Source organism: Acanthaster planci, linkage group LG15 (assembly GCF_054643075.1).
Source record: "Acanthaster planci isolate LZ-2023a linkage group LG15, COTS_SCS, whole genome shotgun sequence".
NCBI classification, from domain to species: domain Eukaryota; kingdom Metazoa; phylum Echinodermata; class Asteroidea; order Valvatida; family Acanthasteridae; genus Acanthaster; species Acanthaster planci.
In genome coordinates this window covers 5,507,299-5,523,834 of record NC_141791.1, presented here as the reverse complement: position 1 = coordinate 5,523,834, position 16,536 = coordinate 5,507,299, and the positions used below count along the sequence as shown (strand labels likewise).

Genomic DNA, 16,536 nt, shown 5'->3' with positions numbered 1-16,536 from the left:
AGGGTGTTCGCTTTCCCAGCTGAAGCCCCTCATTACGATTTCCTAGAAATGACCAACATCCGATCAATGTTGTAGCCGAACGCGTTTGTGATTACCAGTTATCGATTAGGCGTCCAAGGTTCGTCAACTTTGTTGTGAACCACTGCCCAGTTTAAACTTATAATTTCCTTTTAATTCGGAGATGGAAAGGGGGTAACTGTTGAAATGAAGGTGGCAGAAAACATTGCCCTAATTTGTTTTGCATCTTTTCACAAGTGACTGTAAAAATGCACTACAAAAAAGATGTATCAGTTTGCATTGTGGGTAATAGTAATGATTGATTAGATAAATAGATTTAGATCCACCATCTTTGATAGGTTGATTTGGGAGATTTCGTGCGAGATTTAATTTGTTGTATCACGGGGGCGGGTATCGTTGTGTATGTGGGAAGTTATGGACTTCAGTCGGACTGATCGCGAGGGGGCCTCTTTTAACCCATTGCCTCAAAAAGTAAGTAAAATAGTGTATCGATACGTCACATTCAGACATTGGCTTCTGTGTGTTCGTGCGGTGTACTTGCTTCACGGCGAATAATAGGCCTATATCATGTCCACTGACGTGACCACGGTCGCGGCGCGGCGCAGCGGACACATGGCCGACGACAAATTCGAGAGTGCGGGGGGGGTGGGGGCTAGGGAATGAAAGCATATTTTTCACTGGGGTTTTTCAAACAAACTACAGTGCTTTACTTTTACTTTTTTCTTTTTCTTTTTTTCCACATCTTCCTTTATGTCGTTGTTTCCTTTGACACATGTTCAGTGATGTTTTGACATTTTTCTTTCCTTTTTTCCCCAACTAGGGCCTAGGCTAGGCCTAGTCTAGATTTACATGTAAGGGTAGCATTAATTTTCTTTTTTTCTGGAGTCTGAGGTCAGCCTTATGTTAGAATGACTATGGACAGATGGAGGAAGGACTAACACCCTTTTCTGCTCCCCCACCCCCAGTGACCCCCAGAACTAGGATGCAAAAATTGCAACTACACAGGAATACACATAATCATGTACATGTGCAATGTAACAGGAAGTTTGAAGAGTATTTTTAATTTAGTTCTTACTTTTTTCTTTTGCTTACATGTAAATGAAGTTATAAATGATGCATAAATGTACATGTACGATTGTATGTTGATACATGTGCATGTCCCGGTATGACAGAATTTTGAGAGTACATGTAGCTGCCATATGCTAGAAGTACATGTACATGTACAGTGGCTCATTTTATCACCTCTGAAAGAGATAATAACATGAGCCTTGTTGGTCTGGGATAAAGGCAGCTGAATGAAGTCATGCTGGTATTACTCTCTTGAAGAGGATGCATACATGTATGTGTACATAATATGTATACATGTACACTTAGCCATTCTCATTCCATATCAAAGGAGGTTAGCTGTTAAGTTAAATCCTTTGTGCTTTACACAAACATAATCACTATTATTAAACATACACAAATTAACACTCTACATTCTCCACTTTCAACACTGAAACAGGTTCCTATGCGCTATTCCTTCAGCATAGAGCAGAAGCGGATCTTGATGAAGCATTACGAGAAAGGCATGCATGGACAGAGCTTGGCCTATCAGGACAAGATAGTTGCATGCGCTCAAGAGGCAGGGGTGGACTTTGACATTGTCAGGGTAACAATTTTTGAACTTTGTAATAATAGAACTTTTCGCTCTAATCCACCACATTCCATTTTTTGTGCTGCACATCTTACATAAGCCCAGGAGATTGATTGCTTATATTTATTTTAGAACTGGATTGGGAACATGCGTCGTAAACGCCGGATGGAAAGTGCTCAGAGGAATCCCATGCCCGGCATTGTGCTACAGCATGACCAGTCAGTCGAGAACAAACGCCGTTACCTTTCGACAACCAGTGCCTTTGGAGGACCGCAGAATCTCATCTGCCACCCACCGGATGGGGGACAGCAGCCCAACCAGATGGGTGCCGCACCCAGAGCCATCGGCCCTGGTTTGCACAATGCTCTTCCTCCTGGTACTGTGAGGAATGCCCCCTTGGCCCCCCGAGATCCGAATGTCAACCAGCCAAGCTTGGGGCCAGTTGGCATTGGGCAGCCTGGGACCAGCACCGCCCAGGCTATGTTTCTGACAACCCCTGCAAAACAGGAATTGGACGCTGATAAAAGCAGTTGTCTGGTTGCCAGCACAGCACTACAGTCCACATCCCACCCACAACAGTTACACGTCGCAGGCCTGAACACGACAGGCGTCGACAGATTTCCGGACGAGACAATTCCACTAGTGATCAATCAAGGGTCCACACTAAATCAAGAGGTTGAAGAAGGCGAGTGGAGACAACAGCAGATTCAGAAAATAATGCAACAAATTCAGCAATCTGTATGTGTTTGGTTCCGTGTATCAGTAGCTGAAGATGACTCATACTTGAAGTACCATAAATAGGAAAGCAAAGTAACTTATATGTCACTAAATGTTTGCAGTGAAATTCGCTTGAGTTGTAGTGTGTTCATAATTACCAATCATGTGTATCATTCTTCACTGTTATTTGTGTGGCACTAATTATGGTACACTTTTATAGATCTGTTTTGACAGTATTTTTCTTCCAGAAAAGAAGATTACTTGCTCTAGCAAATGAAGATAATATGAAGGTCTTAAAGTGCAGTTATTTTCATTGTGTTTTTGTTTTGACTCTTTTCAAAATATTTGTTACCTTCTCATAATTTGCTGTTCTGGAATCTCTGAAAGGTCCATCAACTGGAAAGTCTCGGCTGTGAGTGTGTTGTAGCCAGTGTAATTCCCTCTGACGGTGGCACCTACATCACCGGTACCCCAGTGGCAGTCCAGTACTTCTCCGAGATCCAGAAGATTCAGGCCATGGCAGACTATGTGAACCCCACAACCCCAACGTCAGTTACCAGTGACAACGTGCCCAACGATGCTGCAGAGGAGGTCAATGATGCCTCTAATGGCCAGCGAAAGCAGCCGGGGCAGGGTACCAATACAAAGGAGGAGGCGGGAGACAGGGAGTGTCTGGAAGCAAGAGGGGGTGATCACACAGAAGAAGAAAAGGCAGGAAAAGTAGACTTGGACAGAAGAGACGGAGAGATCATACATGCAGGTACATGTACACGAACACATACATGTAATAAAAATGTGCCATGAATAAGGAAACAGTGTTGTAATTCTTAAAACAATTTCTCGTCCTCAATGTGTTTGCTCCCACTGCACAAAAAAACAATGGCAGCATTTTTCATCCTCCAAGACGCAGGCATTATGTTGTCCCTGTCATTGTCCCTGTCCCTACTAGAGCCATAATCCCTACTTACTTTCCATTCTCATCACATTTGAATCAAACATCATTATCTAGTTGGTTAGATAAATAAGAGTAATTTTATGTCACTGTCAGTGAAAATGTACCGAGAATTCATGTATCGCATCAATGGGCAAAGCACTTCCAAGTCATTTCCTTGTTTTCCTTGTTCAGGGGAGGAGGTTTACATTGTCAACAAGGAGCATTACATCATTGGAACTGGTACCTTGCTCCCGGCACCCCACAAACACATTGAGCTGAAGAACGCACCACTTTGACAAAGCTGGCAGACACTCAGAATTTCTACTTGAAGGTAACAACATTAACCTTAACTCTCTGCGGAATTCAGGAAAGTTGTGATCGCCACCATTGTGTGGGTTGAGTTGTAGCACATACATGATATGCAATACAGTAGTTCTTGTTTCTCGGAAATGCTGGCAAACCCATGGAAATCTAGGAATAATCATGGAGTCATGTAAACTATTGAGATTGAACAGAAACACTGATGTATATGAGATCATGGGAGTATTGTTAGCAATCCTAGAAAAGTTATGAGAAAGTTAAAAAGCTAACTAAAAACCATTTAATACTGTCTTGTTAACTCTAGGAAGTCTGAAATGTCAAATCATCAAAAATGCAATTCTATTGTAGCATTAGTTTTTCCACTTTTAAAGAGAAGAAAAGTATCGAAAGCCTTCCACTGTAACTTGCCAACTAACAATCTGAAACTATGGATTAGCAGATCAGCAATTTTTCTTGCCATTCCTAAAGTTGTTTCCTCCAACTCAATTTACACATCACAATGATCAGACGGATTCTTGTTATCAAAGATCTGAAAAGGGTGAAAAGTTTAGCCTGGTTCACTGTCACACTCAGGTCATTAATTTATTCATTCAAAAATACATGTAAGATTATTTATTACTGAAAATGGGTCTCTTGGGAGATATTCCCATAAGAATGTGCACAAACTTTACTGTCCCATAATTAAATATTCCCTAATCTGTTGTGAACCAAACTTTGTATGTTTTCAATTTAGACCCTAATCTATCATCTCTCAAAATTTGGACAAAATTTGGCCTCCTTCTGGTAGCTGGGGCATTAGGGTGACATTGAAATGTCTCCGTAATGACCAATGTCTCCCTAAGGTAAAAAAAAATCCACAAAATGTCTCTCTAATGACCCATTTGTAAGAATACAAGAATGCTTTTTATTATGCCCACCTTGCCATATTTACTACAAAGGGGACATTAAAGACCAACTCAAATGATTTCATATGTTTTGAAAAAAAACTATTATTGTGTTTAGTGAGTAATAAATCCTATATTCATTACCAAATCATGTCTGTATTGCTTCGGTATTTTTTGTAATTGTGCCAAAATTTTGAACGATGTCTTTGAGTTTTATGAAAAATTTCCACAATCTGACCACTGGCAGTGCTATTGAGAAACAAAATTTGTATGATGTAATACCGGGGAAAACATTGAAACTGGTATCCATGGCATGACTGGTTCTGCTACGAACGTACATGAACATGAAAATGGAACAACAGTACGTGTGTGCACTGCGTAACAGGGATCGATCTGTGTGCCGGGTCTCCTGTGCCGCACTGTGACTTACAATAATGCCAAAATCATGTGTCTCAGTGGATGTACTAAAAATTCTGTGAAAGAACTGGGATTGAAATTCTTCCAGCTTCTGAAGAATGAGAGCATTCTTCGAGTTCGCGCTGTTGTTCGCGGCTATGCATGCCTATAGCGCATGTACTGTGGTATCTCTCCACGGTAATATGTCAAAGAAATCAATATTCATAAGATGCTAATGAGTCGTAACGGCATGTCCATATTTACAATACCGGACTGGACTCGCAGGAACAATGGGTACAAAAACTGTGTTTTTTGTCACAAAATGTGTATTGCAAGGGAGATATTGATATGTGCCACTTTTATTAGACTTAGTTCTTCCGAATAGGATTCAATATGAGAAAGGTTAGCATCGTTGGAGTTGGTCTTTAATATCCCTTTTACATCCAATGAATTTACAACTTTATCAAATTAGAAGATGTGAAAATTACTGTGACTTAATCTGGCACTTAGATGTAGAAAAAGACCAAACATGAACAATCAGGTCAACATTTTCAACTATGCACCAGCAACTACATTGCATTGTAAAACTGTGTGCATGTACCATACACAGAAAATAAATCTGTCAAAGCAAAATGTCTACTGACAGGTTTAATCTCAAAGAAGGTTAATGTACCAAGACAAAACAGTTCTGGGATTTGTATTTGCAACTCAACCTCATGTTCAACTCGTTTTAAAAATGTATTCATTGAATTTGACTTATTTAAGAGGGTTTTGACATGACATTATATTGAATGTATTTGCAACAAAGAATGTAATATTACTGTGCCTTTCACGTGTGTCTTTTTTGTTTTCCATGTTTTTATCACTTTGGTGTGTGTTATGGGTAATTCCAGAAATTAAGGGTCCTTTTTTGTGTCCTTGTCACATCTGACATACATGTACATGTATGATTTTGTAAGTTCCGAACACATTTTCTAATTTCCAAGAGTGATGAATTGATGCAAATTACTTGCGGAACAAATAGTAATAGTTTGAAATTAATTCGGGTGATATTTCCATGTCAAATAACAAAGGTCAGGTGTAACAGGGACACAAAAATGTCACACTTTTGGACCCCTAATTTCTGGAGTTAGCCTTGTACAGAAATTTCCAATTCATGTACAGTAATGTATTACACTCACAGCAGTGGCATACCCGGGTGCGTATCGTAAGTCTGACGCCTCGTAGGTCCGACGCCTCAAAAGTCTGAATTTTCAGAATTATGAGGCGCCAGACTTATCTGACCCCTCATACCCAACATATATGCTTTTGCCTAACACAGCAATATTGCTCTGGACTCGAGGAATGTACAGTGAACGTGTCACTAAATGGTATCCCAAGCATGCCAGGGGATGGTGCTTTCTTCCACTTGTCAACTCCTCCCCCCCAAACCAATAAACCAATTGCCAGGCCACTGCCTCCCTTTGCTTTAAATTCGACTACAGTGCTTTAAGAGGATCTAACATGACAGATTTACCACACGAAAAAGTACAGCAACTATATGTATTTCTCACTTTCCTTGCTGACATGGTACAAATGTACATGAACAGTGCTTAGAGAAAAGAGAACAATTCAGAAGGCTCTGCAGGAAGCTACCATAGGGTTGGGGTTCATAGGATGGCACAAATTGAAGTTGTTTTGTGAATTCAGTAATGTGGAGTGCATGGGGCTAATGAGTTTTGCCTCATAAACAATTTCCTTGGGGTTCATATAATTGGCATGCTGTTTTCACCAAGTCTCTCCCTACACAAAGTAGAGATATCTAATTATGTTAATCACATGCCTGTAAATAAAAAAGTTTGTGCAATCCGTATTTTAACCAAAATATTTTGTACCTTTCAGTTGCCATGCATATTGCTGATATTTAGCAATAAACTTGATCAGTGAAACCCTGAAGGGAGCAGTATTTTTTATTAAAGATACCGGTATGTATACATGTACACCCATACAGGAGTTTGGTATCAAATTACATGTACAAAGCAACCTTGTGGCAAATGCAGCTACCACAACCAAGGACTGGATCTGTCAACTGGAAAGGAAGATTTCAGAAAGGGCTTTGATTAATGAGTCAACAGAGCGAAGTGACTGCGTCAGTAGTTGTGATTGGGTCCTCGTGTTGGCGACCCCTGACCTCGTTGCTCTCGCTTTTCCTTTTACTCAACTTCCATGTTTTGCCTGTGTGCATTAAACCTCCTCTATATCCAACAAGGCAGTTTCACAGTTAGGGTTCTTGTGTGTCCAGGGAACCTCTTTCTTATTACTAGCCCTAGGAAAAGTTTAGCTGATGGGCAAGAATGTAGCTTGGGGACACTAACGGTGGTAGAAACTTCACACATACTCCTGAATAAACAACCTTTGCCTTTTCTATGTGGCCAATGGCCCTAAGGTTTCAGAATAAGACAATATGAGTGGATATCACAGCAAAATGCTTGGACAGCTACTTCTTGAAATTGCACCTGAAGAAGTTACTGTTGCTTATGCCTCTTTTAAACTTTATGGTGGTATCCCTTCAGTAAACCAATGTTTCTAGCAGACTTAAACATCTGCGCGAGACCAAACACATGCTTATTGTACCTCATAGTGGCAATGTCAGGATTCAAATGTACGTGTATGCAAAGCAAATGGCTGCTGCCTCAAACCAGTGGGTTCATATTATAGGCTGTAATTCTCAGTTTGTATTCCTAGCTGTCAGCCAAAATCCTCTTTCAGAATGAAGTACAGTCTATCGAACTCACCACGATCCTCCAAAACTGACAGGGCATTTGGGATGAGACAATAGTGCAGGATTTGGGAGAGTTAATTGATCAGCTCCCCATTGGAACTCAAGTAAAATAAGTGTTCCCCCAAATCCCTTGGAAGATATCACTGGGGCCCCTTCCTAGCAGTGCCCATGAATGTGCCATTTGCATTCTGAGGTGTTGTGAATTTGGTTCTGAGCAAATGCACCGACGTATGTAAAAAAAAATCTGGACTCGCAATGCCCTTAATTAGCTTATAGAGATTGTTGATTCCACTAGTGGCCATCAATAGAAGCGAGCCAACCCACTCATTTGTATTCGGCTCAGTAAAATCGCTGCTGGTTGGCTTCTTTTTCATACAAAGGCATTGCAAGTCCAGGTTTTTATATACGCCCATGGCAAAAAGCCTTGGGAAGTTAAAGAGGCTCATCATGCTACCAAGCACTGTGATAATTTACAAAAGACACAGTCAAAAGGAAGAGTATCTTCTCAACACAACATCCTTCTATCACACAGCAGAATTAGAGTTTTAATTCCTGAAAAAGCGGAACAAAACATTGTTTCACAATGAACGCTTCTTAACAAGACATGTCACCATCACATGCATTGACCTTTTACGGCTTTGCAAGAAAAATACTCCTGAATCCCCATCTATACTTTGCACATCGAAAACTAGAATGACAACTTTAACGGGTAACGAAAAATTGACGATGTCATTTCAGATTCTGAAGCTCTATAAAATCCATTTTGCTTCAATCTTTTGTTGTGCGAACACAGCGCACTACTGGTACACATCCTAAAAAAGAAACAAAAATGTTAGCCTTATTCTGTTACAGGGTTAGTATTACTATAAAAAAAGTCAGGTTCTCTAAATGGAGAAGTAAACAATACTGGTATTGGTTGTTAGGGTAAAAGACATATTGGTTAAAAATCAAACAAAATAATCTGGAACTGCTTTTCTGGACAACACAGCACAAAAAGACGTTGTTTGGAGTCGTCATACTAGAAAAAATGCTTTGTAATTAAGCTGAAGCTCATTTCATTCAACTGTACTTATTATTTAATTAAAATAGGGCAAACCAAATTACTCATTATGAGTGATTTGCAATACAGCGCGCCAGCAAGAGTAGGCCACTTTTCAAGTTTACGGTCCACACGCCTCAGCGATTAAGCGCACTTCTTAAGTAACTTTGGGGATATTTGATGGATTGAGGCATGTACTTCACCACAGAAAACCATCAATCTGATTACGTAACACAAATTTGCAAAAAGCAGTTTTGAAGTTTCAAGTAGGATAAACATTCGAAAAAAATTCAAGTCTTCCGCGCACAGCACAGTTAGCGAATGGGACTTTGTCAATTATTCATCCCATAATGCCCTGCAAAAAGGCCTCTCTATGACAACCTCTTGGTGAAGCACTTCATTGTGAATTGCCTGCACTGTCTTTCTGGTTTCAATATTGTGTATTCACAGTACAGCAAATAAGAAAAAGGTCCTGTCTTTGCCCTCTTAGTACACACAACTGCTGCTCAACTCTGAAACCACACTTCTTGTGAAACTGAAAAAAAAAAATCTGTCGGAGATGCAGAAATACCTCAGGAAATATATACGAGATTTCAAAGATGTAAAATAAACACCATAACCAGTCGTGAAAAACAATTCCTAAGGCTGTCAGTCTACTGTTGAATACACTTTCATGTTCATATGTTCATTCAGACAATTCTGAACCAATAAAAAAGGGTCTTTCTCAGAGATTTCAAACGTTAGTGTGAATTTGCATTAAAAAAGGCATGAATTAAAACTGTACAGGCCATTTCACAACAGCCACCTTAACACAAGCATCTTGTCTATGACAAGTATCACAGAATAAGTAAGATCTAACAACAACTAGGTGGTGTATAAAACAGCGCTAGTTACACAATCACTGAGAAACTGTATTTAGCACAGGACAAATAACAGGAGGGGTTCCCTTAGCTTTCCTAACACCTGAGGTCCATTTCACAAAGTTGCCGGGTGCAGAAGAGTTCTGGGGAGCAAATGTACATCCAATGAAAGTGTTGACTGCTTTTGATGATCTGTCACGTAGGCTCAGACTAACATTTGTATATTAGCTCAGGAGAATGCTAAGCCTCCTCTATCCTTCCTCTAAATATTTTTATGCACTCAGCCTACTTTTGCTTGACAGCTTGAAGTAACAATACATGTTGTGGCTGACAGGCAGTTTCGTTCAAGTATTTTTTTCCACCCATCAACTCATCAGACAATATTAAAGTCTTCCATTCTTTGATTTGCCGTTCTTGGTAAAATGGGCCCAGGCTGTTTGTGGCTAAGCCTTGATTTACAAACAAAACAGAGACAAAACACAAGTCCTCCGTCTATTCAAAGCAGAATACATCTTCAGCTGAACTGTTCCATCACCAGCACATATATCTGAACACAACTTCCCTTCCCTCCCTAATTCCCCACACTCAGGTGCAGATTGTTTTTGGCAACTGACCCTGAGTGTATTGAATACACCACTGGCATTTTGTAATTACTTCATGCACCAGCAGGAAGTGCAATTAACACATTACCCCTATCCCCCTACATGATCCCATCCAAATATTCCTTTCCATGTAGAAACTCTGATGTCCCCCCCCCTAAAAAAAAATCAGTGAAGCTTTAGAACATTATAAGATCTCACACAACATGCTTCTGTAAATGCAAAGTTGGAATGCCAGATTTGAGTCAATTCCAATAAGAAGGAAGATTACAACCATCTATGCATTTTCAACAAGCATACAAATGGTTGTTCAAATGGAATAGCTATGGAACTTAGCTCCAAAACTCCACTGGAAATGTGCGTTTAAAAAAAGAAGCATGTTGGTGCATAGCAAAGAAAGCAATTGCTTTAGCACTGCACGTCCTTTCACTCCATGCAGCTTCATTCTTGGGCTTAATTAATTCAAAAAAATGTCCCATGTTACAGGCACAAGCTGACTGCAATGCTAAAAGATTGGCTGCAGCCAGAAAATGTTACAACCCTTCATAAAACTGCACCTGTGGCCCAAGCTCCGTATCAGACACAGAACACTTAGCCCAGCAAAGTTTGTATCTAGTGAGGCTGCTTGGACTAAAAATCTCTGACAAGATGGCTACCATCAGCATGAATCAAGGAAAAAACCATGGACATCTAAAATACATTTGTACTTTACATGAATCTAGAGGTACACTCCTATACAGTGACTTTCATAAACTTTTCATCTAGATATAGAATTCTTTCTGGATCCACAGACCATTGTACACTTTTCACATACAGTTAGACCTCTTTCTAATATATTTCCAATTGCTCTCAAGTTTCATAAAGACTTTTCCCCCAAACTTACAGAAGCTTTTACAAGACTATGAACAATTGCTTTTCTCATATTTTCCACATTCTCTCCACAAACCATTCAACATGATCTACATGTACATGTACAAGCATTAACACTGAAACTATCAGATCTATTTACATTCCCTTGTCATCACCCCTCCAACTTTTTTTCTTCGCAAATGAGGGAAAAAGCCAAAAACCAAATATGGTGTTCAACAAATTCCGCCACTGCTTTCCTTGACCAGTTTCTCTGGTGACAAATGTGCCTGACAGGTTGCAAGCCCCAAATAACACACAGCCTGCTTGAAGTGGCTGCAGTCAAAAGTCAATGACACAAGGTGCGCGCGCATGTTACATGACTCTCAGACTCTACCTTGGATATCACTGTAAAGAGTCAATCATCACAGGCACCAGCCTATTTCTCAGACATTACTCCACTTGTAATACATCTACATAAATTTACAAACTACAAACAAAAAGAGTAAGCATATTTTTTTACAACCAATGCACTAATGTTTAGATAGTACAACGTAGATGAAAGTCTAGTGTATGTCGGTTAAGGATTACTTACAGTGATCGCCACAATTAAGTCTGGAACCAAACAAATAGGGAGGGCACTTTCTTTGTACTACTGCAATACTGAACTGAGAAAATCAGGTAATTTATCATCTACACACCAGGTGCAATTACACTTATTACATGGTATTCTATCTGAAAAACAAAAAATAAAGGTATTCTACACAAATGACACCAACGTTTTCATGGCAATTATTTCCACTTCTATGTAGCTGTCATGGCAGCAAATCAAATACTGTTGATATGTAATAACAACCCAAGTATATAAAATGTACAACATTTACACAGATATTGATTTTGAAATACCTTAATCCATATTGGATAAAAAGAACAGAATTACAAAGTCTGAATCATGGGCATATTTTTCAATCATAATAAAATAAATTTGTCTTTACTTTCTAAATGTCTGTATGTTGGAGAGTAACACATCAAAACATCTGTTAAGATCTTGCAAGTATGCATATCATTGGAGAACAAATCTGGAGGTACATGTATCTGTAGCAAATAAGACCCCCAAATTAACAATGGAGTTGAATAGAACAGTTCATTTACCCTAACCCCCCACGCCCTTTTTTTGCTAGGGATTCTCTTTTCAATTTCTCCTCCGATTTGGGGGGTGAAAGATGGGAGTCTCCCGCCAAAATTTCTTGCAAATGTTACTTTTGAGGTGTGCCTACAGTGTCAATCCTTCAAAATCCTCCAGCAATTCCTATCATTATGTTGAGATGATGCGAATGGCATTATTGAACAGTGCGGTTGATTCAAAAGAAGTAACGGGCTGAATTTATGCATGACTGAGAAAAAACAACACAAGGTCTAACCTATGACCTTCACGCATGGCATCCTTCGCAATCAGCCATATACTTTTGCCATTCACCCTGAAACCTCAAAAATCTTCCAAAACTGCCCGAAGGATTTGGAGGATTGAGGTTTAGGATTAAGTTCATTAAATTTGGGATTATGTTGGCATGCATCTTATCTTCAAGTGCAAGTACACATACAACACTATAAAATTCTCTACTTGCATTGACTTGGAACAGTTTGTTATATATTACTTTACTGCGGGCTACACACATTACAAAAATGTATATCACAGTTACAGTACTCTGCTTTATATGAAGATCACAAAACTGCAGCATTTTATGTAATCATAAGTCATTAGGAGATTTCCCAAGAACTTTAAGGTTTCTGCACGCGTCAAGAACTATTACTGTAACTGTTTGATTTTGTACTAATTTGGGCTCAAAACTAAGAGTAGGCAAGTATGAATTTTCTCGGAAATGTACTGAAAAATAGCTTGAAGAATCATGTCTTTCGTGTGAAATTTCAGCTTTGACAATGGAGACGTAACAACACATATTCTAAAGACACCCCAAAAAAGAACACAACTTGTTTGACTTTCCAATGTCTCAAGGGAAGATTGATCAAAGGCTGTGAACTCTCCAGCTCCGAGCGTACACTGTATGTAATTGTCAGAATCAAACTTTAAAGCTCTAGTGATTGTAATCTTGAGCAAACTGCAAACAGAGCTTTGCACTGGGCCCTTTCTCCGATTAAAATGCTGATACTGAATTAAGCTGGATTCTTAAGCAATTGCACATACATAAATCAGTTCTTCCTGGGCAAAGATTACAAATTTAGTTGACCGGGGGAATTTTGTTAGTTTGTAGTATTCACACAACCGAAGAATATCAGGACCATGGATGTCAGATTTATGACATTACCTACTCTTTACTTTCGAGTCCATGTTAGTGGGACTCTTTCTACCAATTCTTGAAAAGCTCTTAAAAATATTTATTATGAAGCACCCTGTTTTATCGAAGCATGGTTGAGCAACTTCAAAAAAGTATAAAAGCAGAAACAAAAATTGCTCAGAAATTTAATGAAACCTGCAGTATGGGGTGCAGCATGGTTGTTTAAAAATGTACAAAAGTATGTCGAAATGCAGCAAGTTGTTACATAAAACACAACGTGATGTTGAGGACGGACGGTCACAGACTGACGATAATATTCTGTGTTTAATACGTCACAGATATGTATATGTAGGCCCTTTGTTGAGTTACTGTACTATTTGCCACCTTGGACCTATTTCCAGAGGATGTAAGCAGAGATCATTACATATTTAGCTGACGATGTTATGGGTACCAGCCTTTTACTTCCTCATAGGGCAACCGTCCACACAGACTTTACTTTTGCTTCCATTTTGTTTTGGTTGCTAAACTTTTCAGATTTTCAGTCTTGTTGGCAACAATTTCTGTCTCAATATGCAAACTCCATCATCTGTGTTAAACTTGAGGATCATTTAGTATTCAATTGAATTATTTACAATTTAGTGTCTTAATATTTGCATGAGATTTGCTCCTTCGGTTTTGTACTTATGGCCTGCAATAGTTTTGCCAACCAAGGTTGGCAAAAAATGATGCTTGAGAGGTGGAAAAAGAGAGGTCGATATGGCAATTTATAAGAGTGTAGTTACTGCTACAATGGATCATCAAAGTGGATAGGGCTATGCAATATACCTGTACATGTAGTTTAATGGCAGCAATAAAACTAGCCACATCCTCAGCCATAACCTGTGTGAGATTGTCATGCTGTAGTCGACCTTTTGCAGAAAAATCAGACTACACTGTACATGTATTTTGCTAATGCAAAGTAGTCAAGTAAAAATATAATTCAAAGTCAGTGCGTACCATAACTAGGTCCAGATGTTGATGTTATGTCTTGTATCTGGCAGCTTTTTTTGAAATACAAAATTATATCATTTATTGATTTCCTTGAAACCTGTATTTTCAAACACAGTCTCAAATGGCAGTTTTACACTTTTGTTAAATTTCATACTTTCAACTGAAGTTTTCTCTGAATCCAGTCCTGTCAAACTTACTACATGGATATGCCAGTGCTGCCCTGACTTGGGATATGAACTGTGTTTAACTTGATCAAAACCCTGGCACTGTGTGAATTACAATTTCTTTTGCATTGGACCCCACTTTTGTCGAATAACAAGGTGTCTTCATTTCTTTGCATAGGTATGCTCGTCTGTCATTTGGTCCCAATTCCACCCAAAAAGTGTGCAGATCCACAGTTCATATGTACGTGCACGTAAAAATGGCTTCATATAGTTGCAATCTGCATCGTATACAAGATATAGCACCTGGCTTTTGGGCAGTTATAAAATATTACAGGAGTACTTTTCTATGAAAAATGTAAGCGTAAAAGAGATCTCTGTGGTTGTGAAAACTACAGATACAATACGTAGGGCAAACTGTCCAATGCAGCTTGTGTCACATAAAAGTAATGCTCCATATATTTGTTCCTCCTTATAGGATATGTAATGACGAAACTGGATATTTTTTTTGCTTACATGTATCAGCAGTACATGCAAATACATGTAGATCAGACATTTTCATCATTCATTGGAATTAGTTAAAAATTGTAAGAAAACTCAGAAAAACAACTCAAGCAAGTACCTTCACACACAAAATAAATAGAACAGACCAAGTAATCAAACTGAAGTGTCCTTCTATTTACAATTATAATTTTACAAGAGATCTATGATCGGTAATTTAAAAATGTACAAATAAATAGCTAATTATTGTGTATTATCCCTAAGGAGTTGGAAAAAGTACATGCTACAGAGGAACATAACTAGTTACTGTGCTAGCCACAACAACTACACTGGGAGCTGGAAACACCACAGGTTTGAGATTGAATGCTAGCCTGGATAAACCTACATATAGCCTGGCATGAACACTCTAAAGGGAACACAACATTCCATCTTGTGCTAGCTCTCTGCTCGTACCTTCTGTTTCCCATCAGTTGAGTCCTTGTTTCTGACTTACCAAGTACACTAAAATACGCATTTTAGGATGGTACAGGAAGAATTTCTTGATGTTGCAATGTCGACTGAGTACTTTCACAAGTAGGAATGTTAAGGCTGAGCATGGTACCCGACATAGTAACTTGTGTGTAAGATACATGGAGAAAACTGTGGGACCCAAGCCCAGCACCTAATGAAAATGGTACGTGTACATGTGCCTGGACACTGGTCCAACAGTTTGTGTTCCAACACATCTCCAGACTTAACACTCAGACCATGAAATCTAGTTTCTCAGACATACATTAAAGTTCTACCTTACCCTGTGACATGTCCTCATACTTGCCGGACCCAACTGCAATTGTGACAGCTGTCTAGCCTACTTTTCTAAAACAACTCCCCACGCAGCCATGCGTAAAGAAATCTGTACTTGAGAGACTTCAGACTCCCCATGGGACCTTCTGTGGAAAGACTGGGAGTGTATGAAATCCGCTGTGGGGGAATGCCGGCACAAACAACTGTGTGCTAAAATGTTCAGTGGTTTATTCTAGGCTACTAACAGACCATCTGTGACAGGTCTATAATACCACAACAGAAACCCTTTCGTCACCTACATCAGTGTTCAACTTTTAATAAGGCTGCTACTGTCAATGCAAAATTGACGAATCTGTACTACTTTCATTTGATTCACCAAAATCAGTCTGACCTCAGATGTACACACTCTCAGCACGTTAACTTAATTGCAACGATTCTCTTACCTCAGCCAAAAATAAATTGGACAGAAAGCCAACACTTTAGTGCAGACAAATGTTAAAAATGTTAGACATGTGATGGAGAATTTGCAACATGACAACACACTTCTGGAGTGGTGGGCCCAAAACTACACTACTGCTAGTCGTCCCTTCATCCAGAAAGTGTGCCCATTTAAAAGCCTATTTGAGGTCCGTCTGACGTTATTTGCAGCGAGTAAGCACCAACTAGGAGCAGCATCTGCAACGGAATGACAGAGAGACACAATGACGGCCACGGGAACAAAAATGTTTGTTTATGGTCTAAGGAGGCTCAACTGCATTGAAGGCCTAACCACAACATAAAGATGAAGATCACTAAC

General features: G+C 39.3%; 2 protein-coding genes across 6 annotated transcripts in view; one reads left to right on the top strand and one right to left on the bottom strand.

The window, feature by feature from the left end:
- The first annotated feature begins 25 nt into the window (after positions 1-25).
- Positions 26-6,841, top strand: LOC110990428 (uncharacterized). Of its 2 annotated transcripts, none has more exons than XM_022255429.2 (5): positions 26-489; positions 1,523-1,669; positions 1,787-2,392; positions 2,759-3,131; positions 3,498-6,841. In XM_022255429.2, exons 1-5 carry the CDS (start codon positions 421-423, stop codon positions 3,599-3,601), a joined length of 1,299 nt encoding a protein of 432 aa, XP_022111121.2. In that variant the 5' UTR covers positions 26-420; the 3' UTR covers positions 3,602-6,841. The 2 variants fall into 2 exon arrangements, with proteins under 2 accessions (XP_022111121.2, XP_087002672.1); XM_087146546.1 differs by lacking the exon at positions 26-489 and adding an exon at positions 658-1,039.
- Positions 6,842-8,186: 1,345 nt separating this feature from the next.
- LOC110990429 (uncharacterized) overlaps positions 8,187-16,536 on the bottom strand; it is a 33,551-nt gene continuing 25,201 nt past the window's right edge. For all 4 annotated transcript variants that reach the window (XM_022255430.2, XM_022255431.2, XM_022255432.2 and 1 more), the window contains one exon: positions 8,187-16,415. In XM_022255430.2, coding sequence (XP_022111122.2) covers positions 16,350-16,415 — 66 coding nt within the window. In that variant the 3' untranslated portion in view covers positions 8,187-16,349. The remainder of the gene's footprint in view (positions 16,416-16,536) is intronic.

What these genes read in the sequence shown, in the direction of transcription:
- LOC110990428 (XM_087146546.1), top strand. Translation starts at nt 941, where the DNA reads ATGGAGGAAGGACTAACACCCTTTTCTGCTCCCCCACCCCCAGTGACC. An exon ending in TGGACTTTGACATTGTCAGG is followed by an intron (nt 1,670 to 1,786) that starts GTAACAATTTTT and finishes TATTTATTTTAG; the next exon opens with AACTGGATTGGGAACATGCG. An exon ending in CGGAGAGATCATACATGCAG is followed by an intron (nt 3,132 to 3,497) that starts GTACATGTACAC and finishes TTCCTTGTTCAG; the next exon opens with GGGAGGAGGTTTACATTGTC.